Here is a 24,209-nt window from a genome sequence, read left to right as displayed (position 1 = left end):
TTTTTTACAAAAAGTCAACTTAAGTGTTAATCTGGCCATACATTATACAATTTTCTTGTTCAATTTTTTTTTAATTTACCTTCAACTATGTAGTACAAGGGCCTGCCTGATTGCATACAAAATTGAAAGTGTTTAGGTGTGATCTTATATTACAGGCGGTCCCCGGATTACAAACATCCAACTTACAAACGACTCCTACTTTCAAACGGAAAGAGACAACAGGAAGTGAGGAGAAATCTATCCTAGGAAGGGAAATTCACTCCTGTAAGAGTTCTCATGAGGAAAAAGGTGTCTCTAATGAAGCTTTATTACCAATCCTTGTTTCCATAACAACCCAAAATTTTCAAAATCCAGTTGTCATAAGGACAGAAAGTGGGGTGAAATCTTCTGAACAGGGGTACAGGCAGCAAAACAAATGGTACAGGGGCGTTAACCCTTCCCTATGCTATCCAAAAAACGTATTTTGGCTGGGTCTACACTTAAAAAATTTACCTTTTCCGACTTCTAAACAAATTTGATTTAAGAACAAACCTACAATCCCTATCTTGTCTGTAACCCGGGGACCGCCTGTATATGGTTTTGGTAAATCTAAAGGAAAGTTGTAGAAGAAAATTGTATAATGTAAGGCCTGCTTTAAAGTGACTCTGTCCTGAGAGATGTATGGGGCTTCCATCGCTGGACTGTTTCTGAAAACGCAAGTGTTTTGGCTGTCTATAACAAGAGTACCTTAAAGATACAGACCCGAAAGAAGAATGCTGCAAAGGAGTGTCAGAATTCCTTATCTCCAAACTTGTTTCTGGTCAAAAACTCAGAAAGCAATAAATTCAAATAATCAGCATGACAGCCAGGCAACTAACATCAGCTAACAAAAGAAATCATTTGGCAGCTACTTTGGGTTTTGAGTTAATCAGGAGGTTAAATGCTAGGGTTTTGTAGCATGTTAGATATTCAGGTAGGGTTAAGTGTTAGAGTTCTGCTTAAGGCCCCTTTATACAGACGGACCGTTCAGATCCGCCTGTCCGTTTTTTTGGCGGATCTGAACGGTCCCCCCATGCATCTCTATGGGGGATCGGATGTCAGCGGAGACATGTCCGCTGGCGCCCAATCCAATCCGTCAAATCTGGACGGATGGAAACCCTATTTTCCATCGGTCCAGCGGCCCGTTCCCATCCGATTTCCCCCATAGAGATGCATGGGGAACTGACAGCTGTGTCTCCGCACACAGTGCGGAGACACAGCTGTCATCCTCCTGCTCAGCGGGGGATCGGCGGCTCAATCCCCCGCTGAGAAAAATGGAATCCGTCCAACGGACGGTGTGAAAGGAGCCTTAGTGTAGCCAATATCGTTAGTGAAATGTAGAGGAGCTCTCCAATTGCCAGTTGCTCCCTCCATCAGCAGACTCGTACAGAAAACTAAGGAGCCAGACTCTTGGCACTGAGAACAAAAGTATGTGTTTACATCTGATCTCCCACAAACAGATTACATACTTAAAATGTAAAGCAAAACAAGTTTTTTCCAAATTTCCTATTACTTACAACTGTAAACTGAAGGGAACTCCCAGGATCTCAAACCTTTCCATTTCAAAATCCACCCCGATTGTTGCTTTGTAGTTTTTATCAAATACATCCTTACAGAACCTATAAAAAGCAACGCAGGATAGATAAATTTGCCAAACAACAATATAAACAGACACAGCATTGGGTTAGGAATAATCAATTTGTTGGGCCAACTTATTACATCTGAAAACCAAGCTCTGTACATACTGTAGGGATTGAAATAAATACAACTCCAGACAAAACATTTTCATTTATTTTTTGCTTTGTATACAGTTGTGAAGGATTAGACCCAGGTTGATTGTGCCTTACTTCCTGTCCTGGTGATACCCATTCTCCTCATTTATAGTTCTAGGGTCACAGGAAAAAAACTGATATGAGTTCTTAAAGTAGAGTAACAGGAAACAATAAAACCTGCCAGAAATTCTAACCCTTCCCCACTAAGCCTGCGGTCACACTGGGTCGATTAAAAGTAGTGGGATTTAAAATCTGACTTCAACACCACTTCAGCACTACTTCTGTGAGATTTGTAATGATTTGATAAGACTTCAGTGCTACTTCAGTGAGAGGGGCTGTCCATGTCACATTGAGGAACAGCGATGTTATGAACAAAAGTTTAAACTAAGAAAAGATTAATATTTAACTTCTTCCAGGCTCAAGTAGTGCTGATATAGACGATTTGCAGCATGATTTACATTATAGTCTATAGCAGTGAAATTGTGCTGAAGTCCTGAAAAAGTAATCCATGAACCAGTTCTCAAATCTTACTACTTGAAATTGTATCTATTAACCTCCCTGGCGGTATTCCCGAGTGTGGCTCGGGTTGGAATTTCAGTGCCATTAGCGGTCACCCCGAGCCACACTCGGGTACCGCCAGGGAGAAATCGCTGGATTCTGGAAGAAGTTAATTACCTTGTCCCCAAGATCCCGCAATGTATTCCGGCAGTGTACGGCGGCCGGATTTTCCGCCTGATGCTATGTGCCCCGGCTTCCGTTCCCTGCAAGCGTCACATCGCAGGGGGGTGGAACGGGCGGCAAATTCAAAAACTAACACACAAACACACTGATATATTGTAATCCTATTGGATTACATTACTAAATAACATAAATTGACCTTACTTTGCCCACCTTCCCCCCCCCCCCCCCCCCCCAGTGCTAAACTGTCTGTTTAGCAAGGCACTGTTGGTAGTACGTGGAAAGACTAGAAATGCCATTTCCAACAGAATCTCAGTTTACATTCCAGTACGCTGCCAGTGTGCCAGAATGACTGCACTCCCACGCATGAGTGGATTCAGTGGAAGTGACCTTATATAGAAAGATGATCCAAACACCGGTAGTTGCTCTTAAAAAAATCTTCATCTTTATTCAGGACCCACAGAACACAACTCCTGATAAGACCAGTTGAAGCATTTCAGCCTACAAGGCCTTAGTCATAACTACATTTAGATACAAAACTTTAAAATATATAGTGACTCTATATATCACAGGCTCCACCCATTCATTGTCCCAATTAATTGCAGAAACCTAGCCAAAATTTGAATCAGTTGTAGTATATACTAAGGAAACCCATGTATGTGGCACTTAATGTCCACAAACTACACAATGATAGTATACATATAAAAAAACTGAAAATAGTTAAGAAAAGTTAAAAAGAGACCAAGAGGGAAGAGAGACACTGGGGAGAGACAGTTTAATCTATGTGCAGATCTAGATCCCATCTCAGGTTTAACCCCCGAGGTGATCTGGAATAAAGCCTAAAAATCCACCATGCCTCTCTTCCTAGTAACCTTGTCTCCCTATCGCCTCCTCTAGGTGAGTGAGACAGCCGTTCTATTCCTCAAAAATGAAATGACGAAAGATCACCCTGATGGCATTCCCTAAAGTGATGGGTTACATTGAAAATATTTCTAACATTTAAATTATTTGTGTCACAATACTGTTCCCTTATTCTGGTTCTACATATTAGGTCACATAATGTAGTTATGACTAAGGCCTTATAGGCTGAAACGCATCAACTGATCTTATCAGCAGTTGTGTTCTGTGGGTCCTGCATAAAGATGAAGATTTTTTAACAGCAACTACCAGTGTGAGGATCATCTTTCTAAATATGTACTCATTTACACAGCTGTGGATCGAGCACCCGGGAGCTCATTTATTGGTGAGCTGTATGGGTACGGGTAGCAGCGCTGCTCTTCTTGCTTGCATTTGGAAGTGACCTTTCCCTGTGCCAGGCAATCAAAACAGCCAAAAACTGGTACCTGGAAGAATCCATAGAGAAGATTGGATGGGATGCGAGTGACCTCACAGGCATTGGATTGTTGGAACTAAGGTATCTGTGTGTGCCTTTAGTTCTTCACTAACATGAATAAAATGTTTTTGCTTGCCATATCTTCATAGCAAGCAGAGCCATTGAGTGATTATTTCTGCATGAGAATGGCCAGCTTTAGCTTTCCCACAATAAGATAATTATCATGTTGTTAGGCTTTTATGCCCCCATTCTCTTACCTATTTATCATGCATGTCTTTCCCACTGAAAGGTCACCAACCACGATAACCTTGGAGATCCTAAATCTGCTGGAAGTTAATGAGACATATATTTATATCAGAAATACTCTATCAAAATACACTGTGAAGACAATAATCATACATTTTTGCATGTATTACAAAATCAGACCCTTGCAGACATGAAAAGTAGAAAACCCGGCTATACCCTGTAAAGCAGGCATGTCCAACCTGCGGCCCGAAGGCTGCATGCAGCCCAGAACCGCAGGCAATGTGGCCCACTGCCCCTGGAAGTTGAGTCAGGGGCACAGCCACAGCGACTTCCAAGTAACTGTAGGCAGAGGGTCCCTCGGAGGGGGGGGCGAGTGCCGCTGGATTACAAACAGAGCGGGGATCTCCTGCTTACCTGGTAGCCGCGGTCATACATAGCCCCGCCTCCTGGACTGGCTCCTACTATAGACAGCACATTGGTGACATCTATCATAGGAGCCGGTCCAGGAGGCAGGACTGATCCCCGCTCTGTGTAATCCAGTGGCTCTGTGTAATCCAGTGGCTCTCCTTTCTCACTGGTACTCACTGGGCACTCACTGGTGAGGCTGCATTTGATGGGCATGCACTGGTGAGGCTACATTCGCTGGACACTGATCAGGCTGCATTGGATGGGCACTCACTGGTGAGGCTGCATTTGATGGGCATGCACTGGTGAGGCTACATTCGCTGGACACTGATCAGGCTGCATTGGATGGGCACACACTGGTGAAGCTGCATTGGATGGGCACACACTGGTAAAGCTGCATTGGATGGGCATGCACTAGTGAGGCTGCATTGGATAGACACGCACTGGTGAGGCTGCATTGGATGGGCACTGTTTAGGCTGCATTGGATGGGCACGCACTAGGCTGCAAGTGCCGCGCGATCTCCTAGCTGCCGCGGGAGACTTACGATGTCTGCAGTCAGTGACAGAGCCGCCGCTTTCTGTATAGGTCTGACTCAGTGACAGGCGGAGTGATATGAAATGCACTCCGCCTGTGACAGGAGCCATACAGGAAGCAGCGGCTCTGCTCTCTACTGCAGCTGCTGCTTCCTCCAGCAGTACCCGCATGACCAGCATTACCCACCAGCAGTAACCACCAGCAGTATCCGCCAGCAATAACCGGACCAGCAGTACCCGCCAGCAGTCTGCAAAATAAGTAGAAAAGGTATGTGCATTAGCGTGTGTAAATTGTTACAATGTGTTTTATAATAACTAGTTGTGTTTTGTCATAATATGTCATGTCCTTGTTCATACGTATGAATAAGGACATGACATTTTCTGGCTGCCTAAGTCATATGTGCTAGGGGTGCAACTAGCCCCAGCACATAACTGTAAATATCCCAGCATGTCCAGTGTTTCTGACTCCTACCACCATGGCCACTTCAAATCACTGAAGTGGTCATGGTGGTTAGAATGTTCCTTTAATATCTCTCAGAAGAAGTAAACCTCTGTATACTGATTCCAGTATTCCTAATACGGCGCAGGAAGGGCGCGGTGGCATTTTAATATTTATATACCTTAACTATAGTATATATTTTATATGCGGATGCGGCCCGAGAAAATTTCTCTACACTCCATGTGGCCCAGAGAAGCCAAAAGGTTAGACACCCATACTGTAAAGAGCTCTCTTCAGGCTTTACTAAGACTAAAGCCAAACTTAGATAGATCGAAAGTCACCCAGGTTAGCAGTAACTGGCCAAATTTCAATCCATCAATGGGAGGCTAATTGTACTGAAGCTGATCTATTGATCAACTTCAGTACAACCAAGCTGTCACGTTTTTTTGGTATGATCACTGCCGTAAAATGCTGAAAATACAATAGCACCGCAGGAGGGATTCTCCCATCAACAGTGACTGTTTTGATGGGGGAATCAAGCGATTTTCTTTTCTTCAACCTATGGAAAGCAAACCTTCAACCTATGGCACCATTCCTCCCACTGACACCAATGATGGGGCACCATTCCTCCCACAGACACCAATGATGGGGCACCATTCCTCCCACAGATACCAATGATAGGGAACTACTCCTCCCACAGATACCGATGATGGAGAACCCTTCCTTCCACCGATAGCAATGATGGGGCACTACTTCTCCCATAGACAACAGTGATGGGGCACCATTCCTACCTTAAATACAGCTAAATGGGGCACCAATCCTTCCACTGATATCAATAGGGCACCATTTCTTCCACTAAAACCAATGATGGGGAACCCTTCCTCTCACAGATACCGATCATCGGGCAATATTCCTCCCATAGACACCAGTGACAAGGCACCATTCCTACCCTAAATACCAATAATGGGGCACCATTCCTTCGGATATCAACAATAGGGCACTATTTCTGAACCTGCTGGCTTTAGTCCGGCCTCTCTAAAGCCTCAAGGACAGTAAAGTGGCCCTTTGATCAGAAAGTTTGGAGACCCCTGCTATATACTCTAAGGGCTCTTTCACACGGAGCGGACCGCATTGCCATCCGCTCCGGCACTTTTTTTTTTTCACAGGGCAGATGACACTTGTGTCATCCGCTCCGTATGTCAGCATATCATCTTATCCGTTTGCGGATGATATACGGACATAATGTATGTCTATGGGCATTGCGGATGTCAGCGGATGACACCGCTGACATCCGATTTTGCATCAGTTCCGTTCTGTTCCGTTCCAAAAAACGGTCATCTGCTGACATCCGCAATGCCATTGACATTCATTATGTCCGTATATCATCCGCAAAAAAATAGGATGATTTGCGGACATGCGGAACGCCCGTGTGAAAGGGCCCTAAGGCCCCTTTCACACAGGCGGAACGTTCAGATCCGCCTGTCTGTTTTTTTGGCGGATCTGAACAGTCCCCCCATGCATCTCTATGGGGGATCGGATTTTCCATCCGTCCAGCGGATCGGATGGGATTGGATGAGAATGGACTGACGGTCCGTTCCCATCCGATTTCCCCCATAGAGATGCATGGGGAACTGACAGCTGTGTCTCCGCACACAGCGCGGAGACACAGCTGTCATCCTCCTGCTCAGCGGGGGATCGGTGGCTCGATCCCCCGCTGAGAAAAACGGAATCCGTCCGATGGACGGATAGTGTGAAAGGGGCCTAAAGCACAAAAGTAAAAATGCCAGAAAAGCAAAAGCTCCAAAGCTTCCAAATGCAAATGACCTATTTTAAAGAAAGGCAGAAGATGGAAAAGACGATTTTCAAAATGATTGAGGTCCTGCAAAACAGGACATTTAAGAGGTTAAACAGTAAAAGTGTTTGGTGCAGGAAGTGAGGCGAGGCGCAGAGGTGGCGGCAGCAGCAAACTGCTGTCTCTATGGAAAAGGTGACGCTACTGAAGAACATTCATTGAAAAGCAGAGGCCTCTCTGAACAGCTGAGGTAACCAGACGAAATAGGCAGCCAGCCCAGGGAGGATGTTTGGAATTAAGGAGAGTCTGGGTGTGAAGGAATTAACACAGGGGACGGAGAACATGAACTTGTGAAGAAAAGCAAAACCAGGCCCAAAAATGATAACGTTTCATTTATATATTTATAACATTGGTCTCATCTCAGCAGGCCTATCTTGGAAGGATGAGGGCTTATATTAAACAGAGTGCACACACCTAAAATATGTAGAAAGTTAGAATATTTACTAAAACACAGGCTCCAGAAAGAGAAGACATTTTTATGGTGATCCCATCTGACTGAAGCCAGACACAGCCAGACAACTTTCATTTTTAAAAGCCGCTAGAGATATATAAGCCCCAATATTTTTCTCAAGACAGGCATACTTTGAGTAAAGCATAGCTCAAGGAACAACATTTTTCTTTTATATGTTCCTCAATAGCCAAAAAGAATATAAATGCATTTATGTGGACTAAATGCCTTTGCAAAGCCTGATATTACTTTATAAAAAGTAGCAATGACATCATCACTGGGCTGCAAATAGACTGAAGAATGCTGTAGGGGGGACCAAGCAGACCTGCCTCCTGCAGGCAATCTGCAGAGAACTACAGAAGGGGCGGATATAAGACCAGTTCCTCTGCTCAAGAAGAGAGAACAGCAGTGACTGGTCTTTAGAAAATGCAAGAAACTACTGCCTCACTCAAGAGTTGATAACTGGATTGGCCTTTAGCCAGAATATCTCTCTGGACACTCAGGAAACCTCAATAAAGTTGCGGCATGAGGATTTTTGCACACTACACACAATTTCTTGTATACTACTGTATATTACCCAAGACTGCTTATGGCAAAGATATAATAATATAAAGTAGCCCTAAAATTGTAAGTCAATTACACAAACAGGCCCCCAGGCACTTTTAATGGACCTTTTTTTACCCAATGTGCCCTTATGCCTTTCATGCCCCTGATCTCTTTTTTTTACATTAGCAGCAAAATGTCAACCACCACCTAGGATTTGTATTTCTTTAAAAGAACAAACATGTCATACTTACCTTCTCAATGCAATGGTTTTGCACAGAGCAGCCCCAATCTTCTTCTTCTCGGGTCCCCCGCCGATGCTCCTGACTCCTCCCCCCTGCTGATTGCCCCCACAGCAAGCCACTTGCTATGGGGACACGCATACATGCTCGCTCCTGACACATAGATACATAGAGCAGGGCTCGGTCCGCCCCCTCTCTCTCCTCACTGGCTGTGATTGACACCAGCAGGAGCCAATGGCTCCCACTGATGTCACTCAGCCAATGAGGAATACTGTCATAATACAATAGCCTGGCAGGGGGGATGCGTCCATCCATGCAGGTTGTGCGAATGGAGGAGTCCATTAGATTATATTTGCTCAGCCCCCAAGCTAAACAAAAGAAATATGTTAGCTCATGGCCAGCTTTTATCAGGGTACACACTAATTTTTTTTTCACGCAACCCCGTGGGTTGCACAAAAAAAAAAAAAACTGACAGCTCTGGTCGGAGACACTGTACTAATCATGCAAGGTTAGTTCAGCGATCTCCTCTGCTGAGCTGTTGTGTTCTGACAAGGCCGCCCCCCGCCAGAACATGCCATTGGCAGAGAGCGCCCCCCGCCAGAACATGCCATTGGCAGAGAGCGCCCCCGCCAGAACATGCCATTGGCAGAGAGTGCCCCCCGCCAGAACATGCCATTGGCAGAGAGCGCCCCCCGCCAGAACATGCCATTGGCAGAGAGCGCCCCCGCCAGAACATGCCATTGGCAGAGAGCGCCCCCCGCCAGAACATGCCATTGGCAGAGCGCGCCCCCTGCCAGAACATGCCATTGGCAGAGAGCGCCCCCCGCCAGAACATGCCATTGGCAGAGAGCGCCCCCCGCCAGAACATGCCATTGGCAGAGAGCGCCCCCCGCCAGAACATGCCATTGGCAGAGCGCGCCCCCTGCCAGAACATGCCATTGGCAGAGAGCGCCCCCCCGCCAGAACATGCCATTGGCAGAGAGCGCCCCCCGCCAGAACATGCCATTGGCAGAGAGCGCCCCCCCGCCAGAACATGCCATTGGCAGAGCGCGCCCCCCCGCCAGAACATGCCATTCGCAGAGAGCGCCCCCCGTCAGAACATGCCATTGGCAAAAAGCTGATCTGGAGTCATTTGGTTGAACGTCCTACAAATGCCAGCCCAATAGTTGGCTTCTATCAGACAGACTGCTATACCCACAGGCCAAATGTAGGAGGTTTTTTTTTTTTAACTGGCGCTGTCCCCCAACATCCTCCTATTACCTAGTATAGCTGGATCATGAGCGCTAGATTTGGTGCACATTTTATTATTTTGTATTAGGAATAGAGTTGTCTATGTGTGAATGACATTTTAAACTCTGTATATACTGTACATGAATTATGCTTTGTCTACTGCAACCAATGTCCTTGGCATCACACTAGCTCTACTGCCACATACTCACATTCCTAAAACCCTGAAATGAAACTGTCCCCCATATGTACTGCTTACAATTGTAATATCAACCACTTCGGCTCGGATGGTTTTACCTCCCTTCACGACCAGGCCATTTTTTGCTATTCAGCATTGCGCTTTTTTAACTGGTAACCGCGCGGTCATGCAACACTGTACCCAAACCAAATTTAAATCAGTTGTTTTTTTCACACAAATAGAGTTTTCTTTTGGTAGTATTTGATCATCATTGGGTTTTTTATTTTTTGCGATATAAATAAAAAAAGATTGAAAATTTTGAAAGCAAAACAATATTTTTTTACTTTCTGCTTCAAAACATAGCCAATAAAAATTAAAAAAAAAAATCAAATTTCTTCATAACTTTTTCCAAAAAATGTATTCTGCTACAGGTCTTGTAAGTGTATAAGGATTGGTTTGTGTGAAAGTTAAAGCATCTACAAACTATGGCATATATGTATAAGTAATGGCGGTGATCAGGGATTGAGATAGTGTGGCAGACATTCTGACACTAACTGACATGGGGGGGGGGGGCAACTAACTGACTGCCACTGACATTACCAGTAACACTAATACAGTGATCAGTGCTAATACTATACACTGTCACTGTACTAATGACACTGGCTGGGAAGGGGATTAACATCTAGGGCAATGATAGCAAACCTTGGCACCCCAGATGTTTTGGAACTACATTTCCCATGATGCTCAACTACACTGCAGAGTGCATGAGCATCATGGGAAATGTAGTTCCAAAACATCTAGGGGGCCCAGGTTCGCCATCACTGATCTAGGATGATCAAGGGGTTAAAAGTGTGCCTAACAATGTGTGATGTGTGTAAAAGTGTGTTTCTTTTACTAAAGATCTCTTTGTTTCTCATATCTGATTTGCAGGGATGAGAAACAGAGAGATTGTTTCCTCTGTACAAAGCCCTGTATTGATTGTCAACACAAAGCTCTGGGCTGTGATTGCATAAAGGCAATCAGCAGGTCCTAGCTGTGAATCATTGGCAAGGACTTGCTGGCAGACTCTGGCTATGTACAATCACAGCTGGTGTCAGCAGGGAGGGCATTAGTACGTTGCTTTGCCTGCACTGGCCACCCGTCTGCAGTACATTGCGGGTGGCAGTTTGCAAGAGGTTAATGTAATACCTAAGTAAGCAAGTTTAACCATTTCTGGACCGGAAGGATTTGCCCTCTTCCTGACCAGGCCATATTTTGCGATTCTGCACTGTGTTACTTTAAGGGACAATTGCGCGGTTGTGCGACGCTGTACCTAAATAAAATTGATGTCCTTTTTTTCCCACACATAGAGCTTTCTTTTGGTGGTATTTGATCACCTGTGCGATTTTTATTTTTTGCGCTATAAACAAAAAAAAGCGACAATTCTGAAAAAAAAAAAAAAAACAATATTTTTCACATTTTGCTATATAACATTCCCAAAAAAAATGTAAAAATATAAATTTAACATTTTAGGCCAATTTGTTTTCTGCTACATATTTTGGTGAAAAAAAAAATTTGCAATAAGCGTATTTTGATTGGTTTGCGCAAAAGTTATTGCGTCTACTAACTACGGGAAAGATTTATGTCATTTTTATTGTTTTTTTTTTTACTAGTAATGGCGGCGATCTGCGATTTTTTTTTTTGCGGGACTGCGACATTGCGGTGGACAGATGGGACCCCTAACTGACATTTTTGACACTTTTGGGGTGACCAGTGACATTACTACAGTAATCAGTGCTAAAAATATGCACTGCTACTGTAATAATGACACTGGCAGGGAAGGGGTTAACAGTGTGGGTGATCAAGGGGTTAAATGTGAGCCTAGGGGAGTGATTCTAACTGTGGGAGGGCGTGGCTTGTGAAATGACCATAGAGGCCTGTGTTCCTACATAGAAGGATCACAGGAGCTCTGTGTTCATTCCAGAGAGAAGAACGGTCAGCTGTGTTTACAACAGCCGACCATCCTTCTCTCTCAGCTGGGAGCGATCACGGGTGTCAGGCGGCAATCAGAGCGGGCTGCCCGCTGCATCAGCTTCCCCGCTGAAGAGCGGGGGCAGGAGCGTGCCGCTGGTGGTGCACGCTCCCCCCCTAGCCTCCTGCGCGCGACCGACGTATAGCTACGTTGGTTTGCTCAGGAGCGGCTTCCTGACGCAGTATAACTGTGGCTGACGGTCGTAAAGTGGGTAAATAAACTCAAAAGTGCTGAATAAACAGAACCGTTATTTGGAAAGATGCTGGGTGTATCTTTTTGTGTGTGTTCCCTACTACAGTACTTACTATTATTCTGGAAGCACTGATCAATATTAGGATAGGAGTTGTCTATCTATAAAATGTCCAATGTACGTGCGGGGTAGTGTTTGTATTTGATGGGCACCGGTTTGTATGTCATGGGTGCAGGGTGGGTTTTAGACAGTAGTATCTATTTATATATGATGAATAACTCACTCATACAGTTTATGTGGTTTTTAGAGGGGGGGGGGGATTTTAATTTTCCTTCCACAATCTAAATAGAAACTGGAACTTGATTCTTCCCTAAAGGGTCCTTAATTGTTCTTTCGTGATAAAAATAGGGACAATAGACTCTTTTGGGGTACTGATGTAATGGCTCTATGTACTCTGCTATGTACTAAACAACAAGTACAGAAACACAGGAAATAAATACATCATGACTTATGCGGTCAGCGTAGAATTTGAGGCACTGCCAGTGAATGAACTGGGGAAGGCCTGTGTGTTCGGAGAAGGGAGAAACATTTGGCAGATTCAGATACAGCAAATTATAGCAAACAGAAAGATGAAAGCATTTGGTGAAGAATGGGAATCACAAGCCATCTGATGAAGGAGAGCTAAACGCTTCCAGCAGTCTGTCTTCCCCAATTGCTCCCACATCACAGATAGGTAGGGTGACCACATTTCCAAACTACCATTCAGGGACACCCCTCCTCCCCCCCAACATGCACCGGTCGGTGAGGTCACAAGGGGGCGGTGCCATGTGACGTTGCTGGGTGGCCCCTTACCTATAGGCATTTGTTTCATGTGTGTTAGCCCAACATTGCAGCTGCAGGCGGCCACTTAGATTTAAAGAGTGTCATTGTTCTTTCAAAGTTGGGCTAACATACATTAAACAAATGCTCTTTATAATCTAAGGCACTAAAGTTGTATATAAAACTCTGTACTTTATACTACAAAAGGAATACAAATGACCTGAGGTATCTGGAGTAAAAACTGGACATACACTGACCTACCGGCCCACTACACTGACCCTTACACTGACCTACCTGTCCACTACACTGACCCTTACACTGACCTACCTGTCCACTACACTGACCCTTACACTGACCTACCTGTCCACTACACTGACCCTTACACTTACCTACGTGATTCCTATACTGAAATACCTGACCACTACACTAACCTATCTGATCCCTATACTGACCATTACTCTAACCTACCTGATTCCTACACTGACCACTACACTGAACAACCTGATCCCTAACCTGAGCAACATGATCCTTACACTGACCTACCTGACCACTACACTGACCTACCTGATTCCTATACTGACCATTACACTGACGTACATGATTCCTACCCCCTCCATTGGGGGGGCTGTCACATCCTCAGCTCTGAGGGGCTCATGCTCGGACATGTAGTCCTTCACTTTTGGGGGGGGTCACATCCCTCAAAAATGAAGGACTGCAAGTTCCAACATGAACTCCTTAGATCTAAGGATGTGACTCCCTCTAAAATTGAAGGATTGCAAGTCCCAACATGAACCCCTGAGGTCTAAGGATTTAACCACTTAGATCTCAGGGGGTCATGCTGGGACCTGTAGTCCTTCATTAGGAGGATGAGATCAGTGGCAGTGGTGGGGGTAGGGGGTGGATGAGTGACGGTGCTTGAGGTGGGGGGATAGGGAATAAGATTACTAACTCTCACTTGCTGTCACCTGTTAGCCGGTTTCCACTTCGTTCCTCCTGCCTGTATGCAAGAGAGGGGAGGAGAGAGAGGGGGGTATGAGAGAATGAGGTGAAGGGAGAGAGATAGAGAGAGAGCACAAGAGAGAGAGAGAGAAAAAAAAAGAAAGAGAGAGAGAGAGAGAGAGAAAAAAAAGAAAGAGAGAGAGAGAAAAAAAAGAAAGAGAGAGAGAGAGAGAGAGAAAAGAAAGAAAGAGAGAGAGAGAGAGAAAAGAAAAAAAGAGAGAGAGAGAAAAGAAAAAAAGAGAGAGAGAGAGAAAAGAAAAAAAGAGAGAGAGAGAGAAAAGAAAAAAAGAGAGAGAGAGAAAAGAAAAAAAGAGAGAGAGAGAGAAAAGAAAAAAAGAGAGAGAGAGAAAAGAAAGAGAGAGAGAAAAGAAAGAGAGAGAGAAAAGAAAGAGAGAAAAGAAAGAGAGAAAAGAAAGAGAGAGAGAGAAAAGAAAGAGAGAAAAGAAAGAGAGAAAAGAAAGAGAGAAAAGAGAGAGAGAAAAGAAAGAGAGAGAGAAAAGAAAGAGAAAGAGAAAGAGAAAGAGAAAGAGAAAGAGAAAGAGAAAGAGAAAGAGAGAGAGAGAGAGGAAAAGAGAGAGGGGGGTGGGAGAGATACAGGGGGTTGATTCTGGAAGAGAGAGAGGGGGGGTGGGTGAGGGAGAAGGGGGTTGGGGAGAGAGGAGGGGTTGGTGAGAGAGAGCAGGGGGTGGGTGAGAGAGAGAGGGGGGGATTGTGGAAGAGAGGGGGGTGGGTGAGAGAGAGGGGTGGGTGAGAGGGACCCCTTGTCCCTGCCTGCAGTCCCTCCTGTGCCCCCTTGTACCAGCCCTTGTCTGTGGGTAGGTGTGTGTGTGGAGGTGGAGCCGGAGGCAGTGCTACAGCGGCTCAGTCCGCTGCTGTCCTCTGCACTCCAGACTGCTCCCAGTGTCAGTCTCATTCCGGGACAATACAGTGAAGGTACCCGGGACAGACCTGCATAATGCGGGACTGTCCTGGGCAATCCAGACACTTGGTCACCCTACAGATAGGCAATTCAATTTCCTTTGGTGTTGGCATTAGTAACATAGCAGCAGGGATATCCAGTCGGTGATTTGGGGGGGGGGGTGCACCCTGATCACATGACGATGTGTAAAATACTCAAATATATTCAGTAATAGCTTAGTTGACTTACCCCACGGTCCCTGTTCTCTGTTCCTTGCATGCACTGGTCACTTTGGTGTGAAAGGAGTCTCTGGTGTGAAGACATGCCTCTTTCTTGAAACACTAGAAGAAAGTAAGTGCACAATTTTCTGAATATGAATTATTAAACCCAAAAACATAAGTGTCAGCGCAACTATTAACTGAAATCCAAACTCAATGAAAAATAATCAATCAAATGGTCACAGCCGCTATATCATAATGTGTATATCACTTGTACATGCAAAGTAAATATGCCAATCGTGAGATACAGCGCTACTGACACATTATCAGAAACTGTGTGCAAATAAGCAATAAGGTGCTTAATAAATGAATTAATAAAGTGCTTGTTAAGGACAAAGGTGCTAATCAGTAAGGTGCTGGAGTAATTAAACGTGCTAACCAAGTACTAATGTAAGAAGTATGCTGAAAATATAGACACAAATACTGACATATAGGTATATAGTGACACAGACAATACCTTAAATCAAAATGTGCAAAATACGTAATAAATAACTGTGCAAAATAAGTTGTACTGTGCTGAGATAAGTGCAATTGGTAAAAAAGTGCAATAGCATCAAGTATTGTAGTCCTTGATAAAAGATAACAGTCTCTTCAATATCCAAAAAGTGCTCAGTCAAAAGATGAAACCAGTGCTCCTGATCCCACCACCATAATCCGATGGCCTCTCACCTCATAATCTGACCCCTGTTTTACCACTGGGTCACACACGCTTATTTGCTTATGGGAATGGGCAGGGTCACACCACCATATCTTGGAATAGTCTTTGAGGCACTGCAGGGGTTAATCAGTAAACTTGCTTCCTACTCCTCACACTCGATCAACACCATATGAAGAAAAAGGGGAGAAGAAGATCCAGTGCTCTCTGTTTAACTCGTTTTATTAAAATAAAATGTTATCATGGACTACAATACTTGATGCTATTGCACTTTTTTACCAATTGCACTTATCTCAGCACAGTACAACTTATTTTGCGCAGTTATTTATTGCGTATTTTGCACATGTTTTGATTTAAGGTATTGTCTGTGTCATTATATACCTATATCATATATATATAGGCTATATGTCAGTATTTGTGTCTATATTTTCATCTGTATGGCTGAATTTGCATCGCACAGACATCACATGCGATTTTCAGAGCAGTGCGCTCCGAATCACATGCGATGTCTGTGAACCGGGGCTAAAGGAAAAAAAAAAAATTTTGGACACTTTGCACTTATTTGCAATTTTTGCACTTGGATTCTGTTTTTGTGTTCTGTGATATTTGCATGGAAGTGTGATATTTTGCACATTATTAATATGAATTAGTAATAATCAATATGGTGACTTTTATATGATTTTTATATGACACCTCTAGCACTTTACAGCGTTTAAATAGTTATCAATTTATTTTTGAGATATATATTGCAAAATTCAGTGCACTTTACAGCATTTGTACAATAACATCAAAGGTTAATGCAGAGGGCAGCGCCACAACCCAATGCCTCACTTACACTAACCCAAAATGTGGGACTTTCTTTTAGTTTCAATGATAATGGTAAACAGGGCAAAAATCTGCGACTGTGAACCTCCCTAACGGGGACACAGACAGCAAGAACAACCTGACAGGGGTTCTAATCCCTCTCCACTCTATCCAAAACTAAAGAAAAATTTTGCCTTTAGGCCCCTTTCACACTAGTGCGACTTGTCCCACGATTTTGGACCGCAAAATCGCATGACAAGTCGTTTTCCATTATTTTCAATGAGCCCCATTCATATCTGTGCGTTTTGAAGTCGCACCGAATTCAAAGTAGTCCCTGCTCTACTTTGGCACGATTTTAATGGGTTTTGAGGTATATAGCCATAGCCATTGCTTTCAAAATTGCGTCAAAATCGCGGTAAAATCGCGTTGCATAAGTGTGAAAGGGGCCTTAGTTACACTTTAAGTCAGTTAGTGGGGAGGCAACATAACACCTCCTCACTGCCTGTCAAATGCCCTCTGAAGAGCAATCCACCCTTCAGAGGGCACTGCACATGTGAACGAGCCCAAAGTAACTTCTTCCTTTCATATTTACAAGTCCTTTTGTTTGTATATTACATCTAAACAAAAGCAGAGGCACCGCTAAAACTGTTTCAGCCTTACAAAAATATTCATTTACATAGTTTTATTTGGCCTCTATAACAAGGAGGCTGTTGATGCTCCTCCAGCAGTTCTGTGTTCACTTTGTGTTGTTTCTGCTCCAAGCATGAGCTCCATCCAGGCAACAGCTGGGAAAATGAGAGCGCACTTCCTGTCTGGCATGGTCACCACCACCCGCTTCTGATCGTCTTGCTCATCCTCCCTGCATAGACAACAAGGCCTGAGGCCACATCCACAACACTGAGACCACACAGGGAGAGAGAGAGCTCTGGAGGTTTACCAAGAGGAGGGAGTCATTTACATGTTTGTGCAAAGGAGAGTGTGTTAGAAAAAAAGTCTTCCTGAATATATATATATATATATAGATACGCTGTTCCTACCAATCTGAGAATTGGATTTTTAACCACTTCTGGACCGGAAGGATTTGACCCCTTAATGACCAGGCCATTTTTTCCGATTTGGCACTGCGTTATTTTAATGAAAAATTGCGAGGTCGTGTGACACTGTACCCAAATAAAATTGATGTCCTTTTTTCCCACAAACAGAGCTTTCTTCTGGTGGTATTTGATCACCTCTGCGATTTTTATTTTTTGCGCTATAAACAGAAAAAGAGTGACAATTCTGAAAAAAAAAAAAAACAATATTTCTCACTTTCTGCTATATAACATTCCCAATAAAAAAAATGTAAAAATCAAAAATTTTCATTATTTTAGACCAACTTGTATTCTGCTACATATTTTTGGTAAAACAAAAAAATTTCTAATAAGCGTGTTTTGATTGGTTTGCACAAGATCACTTCCACAAACTAGGGGAAAGATTTATGTCATTTTTATTTATTTATTTTTTTACTATTTATGGCGGTGATCAGTGATTTTTTGGGGGGACTGCGACAGATCGGATCCCTAACTGACATTTTTGACACTTTTGGGGGGACCAGTGACATCAGTGCTAAAAATATGCACTGTTACTGTAATAATAACACTGGCAGGGAAGGGGTTAACCCAGGGGCGATCAAAGGGTTAAATGTGAGCCTAGTGGGTGTTTTCTAACTGTGGGGGAGATGGGCTTGTGAAATCAACACAGAGACCTGTGTTCCTAAATAGGAGGAACACAGGTGCTCTGTGTTGATAGCTGAGAGAACAACGGTCTGCCGTGTTTACAACAGCAGACCGCCATTCTCTCTTCAAGGAGAGTGATCGCAGCTGCTGGCCCCGTGGATCAGCTTCCCTGCTGGTGAGTGGGCATGTGTGCGCCCCCCAGGATCGCACCGCGAACCGCTGTACAGGTACGGAGATTCGCAGGAACCTGCCATCAAGTAGTTAAGCAGGTTTGGCTGTCCATACATACATGGTATGATTTTTCATATTTCAGGATTTTTTATGGAGAACCCACAGACAACAGATCCTCATGTGAGCGAATTAAAAAAAATGGGGAGAGTATTGTTTCATATACTAGTATGCATTACAGCAACATTGCTGCTGTTAGCGCAGTGCGGTTGCAGAGTAAAGCTGGCCATACATTATACAATTTTCTTATTCAATTTCCTTTAGATTTACCTATAACTATGCAGTGCAAGGGCCAGCATTACGGCGGCAGGTCAGCAGGTTCCCACGAATCACCGTACCTGTACGGCGGACCGCGGGAGCGATCATAGGGGCGCATGCGAGCCCACTCGCTAGCGGGGAAGCCAAACCACAGGGCCAGCGGCGCCGATTGCCGCTGGGCACCCGCAATCGTTCCCCATGAAGAGAGAACAATGGTCTGCTGTTGTAAACACAGCAGGCCGTTGTTCTCTCTGGTATCAATACAGAGCTCCTGTGTTCCTCCTATTTATGAACATAGGTCTCTGTATTGATTCCATTAACCCATCACCCCTACAGTTAAAAAACACCCCCTAGGCTCACACTTAACCCTTTGATCGCCCCTGGTGTTAACCCCTTCCCTGCCAGTGTCATTATTACAGTAACTGCATATATTTAGCACTGATTACTGTAGTAATGTCACTGGTCACCCCAAAAGTGTCAAAAATGTCAGTTAGGTGTCCGATCTGTCCGCCGCAATGTCGCAGTCCCGCTAAAAATTGCAGATCACCACCATTACTAGTAAAAAATAAATAAATAAATAATGACTTAAATCTTTCCCCTAGTTTGTAGACAGGATAAAATTTACGCAAACCAATCAAAATACGCTTATTGGAATTTTTTTTAACAAAAATATGTAGCAGAATACAAATTGGCCTAAAATGATGAAAAAATTAGATTTTTACATTTTTTGGGGAATGAATATAACAGAAAGTGGAAAATATTGTGGTTTTTTTTCACTCTTTTTTTGTTTATAGCGCAAAAAATAAAAATCGCACAGGTGATCAAATACCACCAAAAGAACGTCGCACAACCGCGCAATTGTCCGTTAAAGTAACGCAGTGCCGTATTGCAAAAAATGGCCTGGTCATTAAGGGGGAAAATCTTCCGGTCCAGAAGTGGAAAAGCTTAACTTTTCACAAGCGTTTATGCACGTTTGGCATTAAAGTGGAGGTAAACCCTCACATATACCCAATGAAGTGAACAGCCTCAGATGATAGTATACATAGGGCGAAAATTACTGCGCTAACAACACATGAAAAGATAGCTGCTTGCACTAATCACTAGACAAAAAAGTGACCAAAAACATAAAGAACAAGAAAATGTGCAGCGCTAATATCAATGAAATGTGAGTAAAAAAATAACACATATAAATGAAAGGTAAAATGTCCAATCATATAAACCAAATAGGAATCGATAAAAAGTCCATCAGGAAATGAAAGTCCCAAGTGAATAATGTGAGGAAGAGAATCCAACATAGGAAAACGTGATCACAATGTGCAGCAAATCCCAACACCGATAAAGGTTAATAGATTGCGCTCACCAGATATATAGGACCCAGATACCATATAGCATATCAAGGGTATATAGCAGGGCTGACTGTAATCGTCTTAACGCGTTTCAGCAGAAATGCCTCTATCAGAAGATAATGTCAGCCATAAATTGCCCACTATATATAACTATAAATAATATGCACAATACCTTGGGACATTTTGTAAGTGTATCGGCTATGTCTTTTTTAAAAAATTGATTTTAGCAGTATCACACTATGTTTGTCCCTCTTTGGTTTTTACCTATATCCGTGTTGGAGCTGGGATTTGATTTATCCATGTTTGCTGCTGATCCATATGGATTCCATTGAGGTCTTCACATCCAGCTGGGACATCCACCTAACATTCTAACAGCTTGTATGACCCATATGCTATATGGTATCTGGGTCCTATATATCTGGTGAGCGCAATCTATTAACCTTTATCGGTGTTGGGTTTTCCTATGTTGGATTCTCTTCATCACATTATTCACTTGGGACTTTCATTTCCTGATAGCCTCAGATGATACACAGAGATGAAACAAATCTCCCTACGTAAAGGTTTTACTTGTATACATGCTGGCTTCAGCTTTCTATACTGTTTAGAAAGTGCACATCATGTTAGAACTTTCTCTTCTCTTCTTGCCATACACTGTGAGACAACTGATTGGAGGAAAGGCACACACCCCCTCTCCACATAGGCAGAAACATTAAGAGCTGTGCTGTGAATAGACCAGCTCTCTGCTAGCCTATTTATCGCACCCACCCCGACGCAAGAACTTGTCAGAAGTTATCATGCTGATAATAAAAGAACGGAGCAGGAAAAAGCCACGGTACGCACCCCCCCCAAAAGGTGTCAAATGTGGCAGCGGAGGGGGGGAGGGGGCAGACAAGCAGAGCTTTCCTTTTTAGGTGGAGCTCCACTTTAATTATTTCTGGCCATTAGAATTCATTAATGCATGAACATGCATAAATGCACACGTTTACGTGCGTTTCCTCTGCCTTAAAGCTTCTCTTTGAACAGGTAAGTGATGATTTTTTTTTCTGCCTCTAAACGCTTCTGCCTGTAAATGTCTATGTGTACATGGACTCATAATCTAACATGGAGAGGCATGCAGAGAAAGAATAAAATAAAAAAATAAAAAAAGTCAAAACACCTGTAAAAACAGGCGTTTTTTAGCTGGAGTGTCATGAGGACTAATTGTACTGTTACCCACAGAAAGGCCTTGAACCAAATCAGTGGTTTACTGTACAGTATATTCAGTTATCAGGTGTATTATTCTGTGTTGCCATTGAACTATCTTCTAAGTGACTCTCTGCTAGAGAGAGCAGATTGAGCATGCATGGGTCGGGAAAAAAGCTGGGTGCTCATTCCTGAGTCTGGGGGCCACAGATTTAATGCATAGAGAAGGGAGGGCAATAAAATGAACAGTTGAAAAAGTAAGAGTTCTTTTAAAAAATGTATTACTTGAGTTTGTTTTTGGCAAAAGTCCATAAACATGAACTATCCCTGTAATCTACAGTAGTAAAGGCAGCACGAAACGCGTTAAGGTGAAGGGGTACGCCCCCCCCAAGACCTTCCTTCCCCCCTGCAATAGGCTGGAGTGCTTTAAAAACCTGCTAGTGCCATTCATCCCATGTCTGCTGGCTTACTGATCCTACTGCCTGCGTAGAGTCCTGCCAAAGAGATCTCTAAACAGGTGGTGAAGACCCAGAGGTGGTGCACCATCAAATGCACCATCAGCAGGTTACTGCACATATCACTCCTACATGCAGGAACTCCTCTTTTCAGGGCTCAGGGTCATATCAGCTGCATTTATTATATATACGGGCAATATTGCATTACAGAGAAGTCATCCTTGAGGACTTGCTATAGAGTACAGCCCCATACACACGTAGCGATCGTCTGCCGAACAATCGGCCGTCTTTTGTCCAGGGCTGTCCTGTCGGTTGAAAACTGCAAAAGACGAATTTTGTCGGCCAACAACAGCCGACTGCAGAAGTGATGTCATGTGATGGTTAACTTTCTGTGTGTTTTTTCTTTTCTGAGCATGCCCAGTCTTGCAAATCTGCTGATTGTCGGCTGAATTCTGTACTGACTGGCGAACAATCAGCCGTTCTGGTGACGGCCAACAAATATTTTAAAGTCTGCACAACAGATTCTGTTCGGCCAAAAATGCGCTGTCGGCTGTCGGAAGCATCATACTAACAAGCCTACAATCGGCCGATCGGTTGGCGGCCGAATATTTATGGCCGACAATCGGTACGTGTGTACGGGGCTTATCTCCTATATTTGTACTAGTGCAGGCTGGACCCAGCCAACAGCGTAGAGTTCCTAGGAAGATCCAAGTCACCTCTGACATGCATGGATTTTACTGACATGCACAGGATTCATCTGACATCATATAGCAGACTACTGCATAGGCTGCCAGTGCATGGACACATACCGTAATAGAGAGAGCATCATTTCAGGGTACATTGATATCATACATGGTGTGCAATACAGCTTACACCAGTATGGCATTGAGACCCTGTGACTAGCCAGCCCATCATGGTTATACTTTATAGTGGTGTCCCAGTGAGTCACATTTGCCTGGCCAGGTCCCAGTTCTGGGAAGGAAAGTCAGGGTTGGGTGAGTTTCTTTTCTAGGGGGGGTTTCCAGGGGGAAGGGGGCACCAGGGGGGTTTTAGGAGGTGATGGGATGGAGGGGCTTTATGGATACCATGTACACGTATGAACACCAGATTGCCTAATGTTTTTTATATATTCTATATGAATAAAAAAAATTGCAGTAGCCATAAGTAGGCATCATTTCCTTTTTTTGTCAAATTTTGTGAAGTCAGTAGTAAAGCTATCCATACACTAGTAAATTTAGATCGAAACTTTGCATTTTAAGAAATTTGGTTTAATTTTCTAATCTTTAGTTTAGTCAACGACAACAATGACAAAATTCAAAACTGCAGGATGAAAAAGAAAAAAAACACTTTTTTATTTAATTAAAAAAAAAAAAACAGTAATGCTAGCCATACACTAGTCAAAAAAACGTTTGAACGCGTTTTCAAAAAACGAACACACACATTCGTGAGAGCAAACCATAATGCCATTATGTAATGAGCGAATTTCAAATGATAAATTGTTCAATGGACATAGAGGAACCAGTTTCTCGCTCGTTTTTGGCTTCTAGGTCACATATGCGCAGTACCAACAGTTCAATTTTTAACGGGCGACAAACACATTAACCTTTCTATTTACTGTCCATTCAGCAGAAGTTTTCCAAACTCTTCCTTCGATTTTTTTGGCTCAAAAACATCACAACTGATTTTGGATTTGTGCCCATTAACTGGATGAAAAACGAACGAGCTGTCCAAATGACAGATTTTTAAACTATTTTTTAGTGTATAGGCACCATTAGTCTGTGAAAAATTGTATTTTGAAAGTACAGTAAGCAATCAATTAGCAGAATAATAAAGGATCATTTCTGACTGTCTGCTATGGCCTACAATGAGAATTCCCCTTAAATAACTGTCTGTAAATATGTCATTAATCCTAGAAATGAATCATCTTTTATTTCCTAATACACCATTACGTTGCAGTCTGGCACATACTTCTATCCTGACCGTAAACCCAACCGTCAGAAAAAAATCTAAAAAGTGCCTCTGGGACAAACCATACATGTCTAACACCGTGACTCATTAGGGGAGAGATTCATTATAATTGCAGATTGTTTCAGTCTTGTACACAGGGTGATGGGGGAGGGAATAGGCAACAGAGAAACATGGGAGGTGCATGTTCTTTGTAAATATCATCCATCCAGGAGATATATATATATATACACACACACACACACACTATTACCAAAAGTATTGGGGCGTCTGCATTTACACACACACACAAATCTTTAATGGCATCCGAGTCTTATGCTGGCCATACACTATATGAAAAATCGGCCAAAATTCAGTCATTGGAACAGTTCTTTCCTTTTTTGGCCAGTTGATGAGCTCATATTGAAGTTTTTAAGCCGAAAAAACAAAGGACAAGTTTAGACATTTTCTGCCGAATGAACGATAAATTGAAAGGTTGGTGCCAGTTCACA

General features: G+C 43.3%; 1 protein-coding gene across 3 annotated transcripts in view; it reads right to left on the bottom strand.

Annotated features, from left to right (window-relative positions):
• Window positions 1–24,209, bottom strand: part of RAB34 (RAB34, member RAS oncogene family) — a 72,873-nt gene that overhangs the window by 34,968 nt on the left and 13,696 nt on the right. For 2 of the 3 annotated variants that reach the window (XM_082247076.1, XM_082247077.1), the window contains exons 3-5: window positions 15,082–15,173; window positions 4,059–4,127; window positions 1,536–1,637 (exon numbers count right to left, since the gene is read on the bottom strand). In XM_082247076.1, the coding sequence (XP_082103202.1) occupies window positions 1,536–1,637; window positions 4,059–4,127; window positions 15,082–15,173 (263 nt within the window). The remainder of the gene's footprint in view (window positions 1–1,535; window positions 1,638–4,058; window positions 4,128–15,081; window positions 15,174–24,209) is intronic. The other variant, XM_082247078.1, reaches the window with a different exon arrangement.

The sequence above is a fragment of the Pelophylax lessonae genome, assembly GCF_965119305.1.
Source record: "Pelophylax lessonae genome assembly, chromosome: 2".
NCBI lineage: Eukaryota > Metazoa > Chordata > Amphibia > Anura > Ranidae > Pelophylax > Pelophylax lessonae.
Note: the sequence above shows the minus strand (reverse complement) of the source record. Positions and strands in the feature narration are given on the sequence as shown.